General features: G+C 44.3%; 2 protein-coding genes across 2 annotated transcripts; both read right to left on the bottom strand.

Moving 5' to 3' along the window:
* Positions 1-2,304: 2,304 nt before the first annotated feature.
* LOC117865844 (large ribosomal subunit protein uL29y) lies at positions 2,305-4,376 on the bottom strand. Its single transcript, XM_034750084.2, has 4 exons — positions 4,223-4,376; positions 4,000-4,135; positions 3,732-3,888; positions 2,305-2,530 (listed from the first exon to the last, which is right to left on the bottom strand). The coding sequence occupies exons 1-4, from the start codon at positions 4,224-4,226 to the stop codon at positions 2,456-2,458; spliced, it is 372 nt and encodes a 123-aa protein (XP_034605975.1). The 5' UTR covers positions 4,227-4,376; the 3' UTR covers positions 2,305-2,455.
* Positions 4,377-4,643: 267 nt separating this feature from the next.
* Positions 4,644-7,918, bottom strand: LOC117862553 (uncharacterized). Its single transcript, XM_034746045.2, has 4 exons — positions 7,648-7,918; positions 7,428-7,541; positions 6,529-6,633; positions 4,644-5,284 (listed from the first exon to the last, which is right to left on the bottom strand). Exons 1-4 carry the CDS (start codon positions 7,901-7,903, stop codon positions 5,028-5,030), a joined length of 732 nt encoding a protein of 243 aa, XP_034601936.1. The 5' UTR covers positions 7,904-7,918; the 3' UTR covers positions 4,644-5,027.
* Between the last annotated feature and the right edge of the window lie 1,062 nt (positions 7,919-8,980).

Genomic DNA, 8,980 nt, shown 5'->3' on the forward strand with positions numbered 1-8,980 from the left:
TCTTTGTACACCAAGTAATTCCCAATTTAAGTTGTAATTAGCTTAACAAGGTATGAGCAACCATCCGGAAATTCTGTTCCCAGTACAGAACTGACCCACAGCATTAGATCAATCAAACTACCAACCAAACCGCAGCACCATGGTTGACCCACCCCAAATCTCCACGAATCCGATGGGGGAGCAGCATTACCTGTGAGCGAAGGGGAGGGAGGGGGCGACGGACTGGGAGAAATTCCTTGCACGCGACGGCCCGCCGGCGGCGGAGAACGGGCGCGACCGAGGGAGCGGGTGAGCGGAGGGAGCGGCGGCGGCGGATCCGGAGGGAGCGGCGGCGGCGGCGGATCCGGAGCGACCGCGACCGACGGAGGGGCGAGATGCGGGAGCGACGGCGGCGTCGTGCGGCCGAGCGCGACGGCCGGCCGGCGGCGGAGAGCGGGCGCAAGCGAGGGAGCGGGTGAGCGGAGGGAGCGGTGGCGGCGGAAAGGGAGCGAGAGAGAGCGACGGGCGTATGTGGCGTCTGTGGATGAGGACGGGAGGCGAGAGGGATTTGGGAGGAACGCGTCGGTGGAGCAGTTGCTCGAACGGCGTCGGTGAAGCGCTCCAAACGGCTGGGCTGAAAAGCCCAGCCGGAAGAAGCCCAGCAGCAGCAGAAGCCCACCGAACGGGCTGTTAGTAGCTTAGCGAACTACCTTAAAGCCTAGCTTGTTATGAAGCCAAGTAGTACATGTACGTATAATCATCTATGATGTATATCTTATTTTATTGCAAGACGTCACCTGTTTGTTTCTGTTTTTTTTTTTTGCGAGTTGTTTTCTCTGTTTTGATATTGGAGTAATTGTCCAGTCATGGAGAAAACAAAAATTGATTCAAAGCTACCATATGGTTACTTCTTTTAGGTTTCTATGTTCCGTGGTCCTATTCCATATTCTTTTGAAGCGAAATTAATATATAATGCAATGCTTTGCTACCTAGGTTTTTAAAATATTTGTGATCAATACACGATGAGTGAATAAAACTAAATATTGCTTATGCATGTATCACGCGGTTACATGGACTAAGAACTATATGGTCGACAGCATCTGGTCCATTTCTACACAACAATCCATTCACATCTAGACACAATTTAATACCGTCTTACATCTTACCTCCCCTATGTTTAAATCCTAGCTATGCCCCTGGGTGGAAGAGACAACAGTGGAGCAGAGGTGGCATGAATTCCACCGGAGCCGGGTAGTGGGAGACTCCCGGTGAGCTGTGAAGGCAACAAAGGCGTCTAGGCCAAACAGATTAGCACTGGGTGGCGGTGGGGGCGTCACACTCAGGGCTGAGTTGCCCGACCGCGTGAGGAATAAGGCTTCGAGGAAAATGGAGGAAGAGGAAAGCTCAGCCGTTAGATTCAAATCGAACGGTTATCAACACTGACCGATGTAAATATAAAATTTCAATCATTTTGATAAGAAGATAGCATTAAAAAATGGAATTCATGACCTTTGTTCCAAGGTGGAGGTTTAGAAATTGAAAATTTTACCCATTCATTTTTGGCTTTTAGATAGAAATTAAGAGTGGGGGTTTGGAAGTTCGATTTGTTAGTCACATCTCTTTGGGTTTTCGATAGAATTAAGAGCGGAAATTTAAGAGAGAATTCATGTCCTTTACTTGGAGTGGGTTTTAGATGTGAGAAATTTGTATCGTAAGCCATGATGAATAATGCACATATGACATATATCCTATAATTTTCATCCGTTTACCAACCCTCCCTCTAGTAGGTCATCAATGGATTTTTGCACTCAGATGTGTTTGATTTTGCACCCTTCTAGTAGGCGATTAATAGATTTTTGCACTGAGATGGGTTTAATTAGAGAAAAGATATGATAGGACAGGACAATCTTGTTTTTAGGAACGGGAAGAAGGGTGGATCGTCGCGGATGCGAGCTGCAAGCGGCGAGGCGGAGACGATGACATAAGGTTGAGTTTTTGCACTGTCCGTTCCACGAACCAAACACACCAAAAACTCACATTATCCGTCATCTAGCTAACAAGATGAGCCCAGGATCTGAAGAAAAGTTGCAGAACAAAACCAGCGCATGTCATACTAGCAAGAGTTCATTTGGGACCCGTCACAAAGCCAAATCTCTAATCACGCTTCAAACGGTCACTACAAGCATAACTTTGCCCACATGCGAAGGTTAGACCAAAACGACATCACAGCCCAGATGCAAGGTTAAGTCAAACGAGCAAGGGAACCAAACAGGTCCGATCATGAAAACACTAATTCAACTATCAAGTGGATTGGAGGATCAAGTGTTAGCAAAACATGGCCAGCAGATTTCAAGAAGCAAAGAGTACGCATTTTCATCACGCTCATTGTACTTGGATGACAATAGAAGTGCGATACATCAAATCCTGGTAACTTCTGAGCAAAACTTAAGGGTAAAACATGTTCATTTTCACTAATCTAGGCCTTGATAGCATACTTCCTCATGGGGAAGTACTTCTCGCGCTTCTTCTCCCTCTCAGTCTTCAAAGAGAGCTGCAGAATAAGAGCAAAGCAAGTCAACAAACTGAAAGATCTATGCAAGTGAGGCTCTCCATTACACTACAAAGCAAATGAATATCTAATCAACCAATTAGCTAATTCAGTCAACCATTATAACAATACATAGTGACAAGCACAGGTATGTAAGCCCACAGAATAATAATCAACTTAAAATAGGCGTACAACATGCCATGATGACTACTATTTACAAACAAAGGATCGCTTCAAGAATGCAAGATTTTCTCAGCACCAATGGTGAAAGGAATGACCAACCACTAAGTGAAACATACTCCATCTAGTCAGGAATATTTGATGTTGCTCACCAGGACTGTACTGGACATAGTTGGAAAAACCTTGATGGAACAGCACATATTAGCAACCTGAGGCAGTTCAAACAACTGCCCTGAGGAGCTTAGCACATGCCATAATGTGCAAAGCATAAAATCACTAGGACCTACCATGACAATATCCAACCATAGGAATAAGAAAAGAAAATGGTCCTCAAGATTATTGGTTCACTAGGAAAAGGAATTTATGTTGAATACCCGAACAAGCAGCCTCAGTTTGATCAAACCCTTAGCCACAATCCAATATCCTTCTGGCAGTAATGCTAGACTTCAATTAAAACTATTTGCCCTTCACTGCCAGGCCAACATTCTTATTTAGACTGGTGTTAAAGCTTGTATCTTAGATTGCATTTAGTTCAAACCAAGCAAACATTCAAGCTACCTAGTATTCATCCTCCTTGGCATTTCACCAATCACCAATTAAGCACATTAACACAGCAGTGCTAGAACAAGACAAACAGAAACAAAAACATCTTCCAAAAATATGTTACAACCCTAACCACAAAGTCAATTTGTAGACAGCTTGAACAACTGGTGAACCAAATCACTGGGAAATAACTAGCAAATACGCCATACATACATTTTTTCATGTCACTTTAACTGCCATCCAATCTTCATACAGACGAAACACCAAATTGATACAATATTTGCATCAACATAAAGTCATCCAATCTTAATACATGTGTCCATTCAATCTTTAAACAGGGATGTCTGTTTTGACTGACATTTGCACCATTCAACGATTCCACGAAACAACAAACATCAACATATCCAGATCGAGGTTTCAACAAGGAAACAAAGTAATACGTGCAAGAGATGCGGGAAGGAGATGTGGGCACGGTATGTACCTGGTGCTTGGTAAGGCGCCTGCGGATGGCGCGGGTCTTCTTGGGGCGGAGGTCGAGGGGGAGCAGCTTCTTCTTCTTGTACGCCTCCCGAAGCGCCGCCTTCTGCTTCTGCGAGATCACGGTGAGCACACGCGCGATGGAGGTCCGCACCACCTTGCTGCAAGAGAAGAAGCCACAGATCCACGACTCTCAGTTTCAGTTTGCCGCGAACACGGGGAGAAAGGAAAACAGAAGAGGAAGGAGGGCAAGAGAGCAATCAAGCACGCACATCTTGGAGAGCTTGTTGGGGGCGCCGCCGGTGACCTTGGCGACGCGGAGGAGGGAGAGCTCCGACTTCAGCTCCTTGAGCTGCCCCTGCAGCTCCGCCTTGTTCCTCCCCCGCAGCTCGTGCACCTTGATCCGGGCTGCCATAGGCACAACGAAAGGTTAGATCCGGCAGGGAACACGCGAGCAGGAAAGCCGGCGGCGAGAGTCGTGAAGGGGGGGCTTACCCATGGCGAGTCGCGGGCCGGGCTTCCTGCGGCGGCGGCGGCGGCGGCGGCGGCGTGTGAGGGGATGGAAAATGGAGGGAGAAGCAGGGAGGGAGGCGGCGGCTTGTGGCTTATATACGTGGGCGCTAAAACCCCGTGAGGGCGAGGAAACCCTAGACCTGTTGTGGGCTCTTGGGCTGAGATAAATGGGCCGTTAATGATATGCAAGGCCTGGACATAAAAATATTTCCGAATATTTCTTTTGCTCGATAAACTGATTTGGGCCGTGACATATAATGGACAAAAAATGTGAAGCCGATTAATCAACCAAGATTATCTTTTGAAAGGATTAATCAGCACAGGCTAACAAACCTTTCGCATTTCCCTGTTCCAGTGATCATTTTAAATTTCACGAGATTACAAGCTTATTAGAGTCTGAAGATGAAAATCCGTAAATGCCACGTTCTAAGGATTAACATATGCCATAACATTTGTACTGAAAAAAATATAAGAAAAAGTTGTTACAACGCATATTCTGATCCCAGATCCAAACATCAACTTCCAAAACGAAGTGCAAATCCACTCACAAAGAAAAAGGTGGAAGCTGCATAACGAAGTACAAGCTATTTGTAGCGATGTTTCTGGCCGTCAAAACCTGGAAGTGCATCAGCTAGGTTTGCTTTTCCATGGGCATTCCCCAAAAGTACAGGAAAAGTTAAAAAAAAATCTCAATGTTTTCTAACACTATGGTTTGGGAGACAAACAGATAAGCACCTAAAATTCATCATATTTCTGTCTGTATGCAGTTCTCCAAAATACGGTGTAGCTAGGAATCCTCCTTGTCAAGTTTACCGAGTGCTCGCTGGGCAAACAACTTCTCCTCTCGAGCTTTTTTCTTAGCCAAAGCTTCCTCATCTAACACTTGGATCGGAGACCACTCGGGTAGTGTAAACCAGTCTTTCTTTTCAGAGAGCTGTTCTTTCCAGGCATGCCATTCAGGGGCCAGCTTCAACGCAGCATAGTCCATTGCGGTACCAGCAGCTGCAAAGGTGACTGCATATTTCACTGCTCCAAAGTGTCCGCCTGTAGCCACAGGAGGTCCAAAAAGTGTAAATGACCAATTAGTCATGTTCAGTAATTCATATCGACATACAGTGTGGGATCACAGTTAGAAAATGATATTCAAATGAGCCAGTGTATTTCTCAAACATCAATTCAAAAGCACACTTTCCATTTTCTCTGGTGGAACATTCAAAACCTAAAACTGGGAAAACAAAGAAACTTCTAAAATTGCCACACTTCCAAGCACATAGACAAGTTTCAATAGAGCCCCAATCATCTGACACAGAAAAATATTAGGATTGCTAAAATGTTGCAGCACTTTAATTTCCAGAATACAGATAAAAACGTGGAAGTTGCTAAAATGATTGCTAAAAAGTTGAGGGATTAAGCTTAGCAAGCTCAGAACAAGGATGCTAACAAGTAACTAATTTAAAGTACGCACATTCACACTGAATAAAAAAGATGAACCACTACAACAGCATTATTGTCATAGACTAATATTTAACTGAAAACCAGGGAGTCCACACTTGATTGGAATTCAACAGAAAAATTACTGTGGTCTCAAGTCGAAGCCAATCCCTACCAAACCGTACCTACATATATTTAGTATTTGAAAGCCTAAACATGATAAATCAATTTAAAACCTGAGATCCACTATGACCTGCATGCAGCATATACCGCCTACTTACTGGTATCTCACAGTCTGTAAGCTATGGTTAAGATATCTCCATATGAAATTATTGAAAGTTCTCAGGATTAGTGGTGGCTGCCTGTTGCCTCCTATCCCACAAGGTAATTAATTGATGACCAAGAAGTAGATGTAAACTAGATGCTTGGAAAATATGCATCTTGTTGAGCATTTGAAGATACTTAAAATTTGGTAATATTAGCCTTAACAGTACAGACGCACCCCACATTGAGATATATGTACACATGCCCATGATGATTGATATGATTTCTGAGAATACTTCTATTTCTACAACCTTCCTCAGACTAGAGAATCTAATGCTAGAAGTTTTTTTGGTTATTCCCGAAATATGCACAGTTAAGCTTTAAATATTGTTTGGCTACACTTGAATAAAAAACCTGACCATGATCTTGACAACAATGACATGTGGTTTAGATTGTAAAGTTTGGTCCCACTATCCAACCAAACCTCGTAGCAGTGCAAGTTAACTGAGCAATAATATAAATACTTCTCACTGTAAAACTAGGCCTGGCAAACTTTTCAAGTATGAAGGATGGTATTCGATGTAGTAACCAACCTTGTATTCGACCAAGAACAGCTCCACTTGCTAGCCCACCAACAACAGAATTCATGGGATCATCAGGTCTTGTGGCTCGAGCATCTCTTGCAAGTTCACGTGCCCCTGGAAGGCAACAATAATATATGTTTTACTGAAACATGTCATATCTACACACGAAAATGCAACTGCAAAATGCTCTATTATCTTGATCACTTCGTATTAGATAACAACATTTCAAAAGTGGATTCACTGTTAGCTACATGTTCACTTCCTTTTCCTGAAATTTGAACCCACAATATAAAAGCATCTACGTCTTAAAAGTTAAATCTCTTGTTCCTTTGTTTTTGGCTTTAACACTCTTCATCAACAAGACAGACATGCTTAACTCCCCTGTGATGACAAGAAATACTAATAGATGAAAGGTTGTTCCTGTGACAAGACTGGATGCCGTACATAAAACGTAGCCTGAGGTAAGCCTGTGTAAGCCAAACCATAAACCATTATGTAGAACATAAAAAACTATAGGTACCTCATAGATTTAACATGTTACCAGCTATCCCCTTCTGTCATTTTGAGCAGATGCACAGCAGTCAACTTACACTAATCTAGATCTGCCAAAGTCCCCACAACTAACATCCAGCAGCCCGCAGGATTTGTAAATGTCAGTGAACGTCTTCAGTTCTGTCTTAACCATAGCTGCCCCAACTTCTTCAAGGGATGTTGAAGTACAAGTGAAAATTTTCCCCAGTTATCCCCTCCCACACAAGGAAGCATCAAGTTTGTGAAGAAATTCTACTACAAGCATCCACTGACTAGATTACAATGACAAACAACTTATCTTTATTCACACCATAACCGACAAAACAACAAAGTAGATTCGGTATAAGTCGCAAACTTTGCAAGAACAGAGACCTCACCTCCGTAGCACCCGGCGACGATGGCAAGGTTAGCGGCGTAGGTGACAGCGGCACGGGCGGCGCCAAGGCGTGCCCGGTGCCGCGACAGCAGCCCGAACGCGGCTCCAACCACGCCTGCACAGCAACCAAATCGACAAGACGCGACGGATCAGGAACGCCTGCCCAGGCTAGGACCAGCTCCAAGAAACGTAAAAGAGGGTTGCGACGAGGGACGGCTCACCGGCGCCGGCGGCAGGGAATATGATCCGCTCCTTCCAGTCGTCAGAGAACGGTGAGGGCGCCTCCGGGGTCGTTGCGCCGGCAGCTTCACCGGCGGAAGCAGCCATTCCCGTGATGGCGGCGCCGGCGGACGTGCCTCGCAGTGACTGAGAACAGCTTAGCGAAGTTGATTTGGGCTCCACGACTTTGGTAGTTTCGGCGAGAGCCTGCTGCTTGCGTGATTCGGCCCGTTGATCTGTGATGGGCTCATGCCTCATGGGCTTGGGCAAGGAGGCCTGTCGGCCACATGGTGACACTTCGCAGTTCGCACAGCACACAACAGATCGAGGCGTCAAACTTAAAACCAAAAAATTCCTCTAGAAAACTAAACATAAAAGTTCCCTCACGTTTGGAAGTTGTCGATGTTTCAACTAAACATTCTATTTATCTAAAAAATATTCAATGTTAGATTAAATTGTTAATGTTTCAAGTAAATTTTAAAGCATTCAACTTAAAATGTGAAAAAAAACGAATATACGAAACTCCAAACTTACAACTGAAAATCTAAACCTCTCATGTGTTTGGTGACTTGATCTATTTTTGAACTTTTCTCTATGGTCCTAGAGGGGTAGCAACAAGAACAAAAATGGAGATATAATTTGTTCAGTTAAAGATATCAACAAAGTAATAACACCTAAAATTGCCTAGGACAATGTGCGTGTGTAGTGGTTAGTGCATGCGTGTGTATGTACTAAGTTTTTAAAAAATAGATCATCAAGTAAGACATTGCTGAGAAGTAACCCGTTGTCAATTCCTGTCAGACCAATGTTCTAAATGGTGTGTTGACCAACTAGTTGGCAAAACTTAACCCTCGGTAGAAGACGAATTATTGACAGTACGTCAGCAAAAAGGTAAATCCCTATGACCAAGATTACCTAGTGGAAGATTAATACCTAATGGTTGAATAACCATTGGCATTCCTATAGGTTACGTTTTTAGTAGCGGGGAGAAATAAAATGCAACACATATCCCGCCAGAAACGCTAAAGGACAAGCTTTGGTAGCGGCGAGGTTATTATCATATTTTTATGAACAGAGTCCTATTCAGAATCAACACATGAATTGTGCTTGCTCGCAGCACCAAAGATCACCTCGTCAGCGTCGTTGAACTAGGTCGGTCAGACCGGTCCTTACATAGCTGCTGCGAAAATCTAAGATCGCCGCCTCGGGAGGGACCCCGTCGGAGGTGGCGCGTCTAGGGTTGCTCTGAGATCGGTCAGGCCACTCAGAGCTTTCTCAACCGCCGTGGAGATGGAGGAAAGCAAGGGAATTGGAAAAGCTAGGGTTTGGAGATAA

Source organism: Setaria viridis, chromosome 7, assembly GCF_005286985.2.
Source record: "Setaria viridis chromosome 7, Setaria_viridis_v4.0, whole genome shotgun sequence".
NCBI lineage: Eukaryota > Viridiplantae > Streptophyta > Magnoliopsida > Poales > Poaceae > Setaria > Setaria viridis.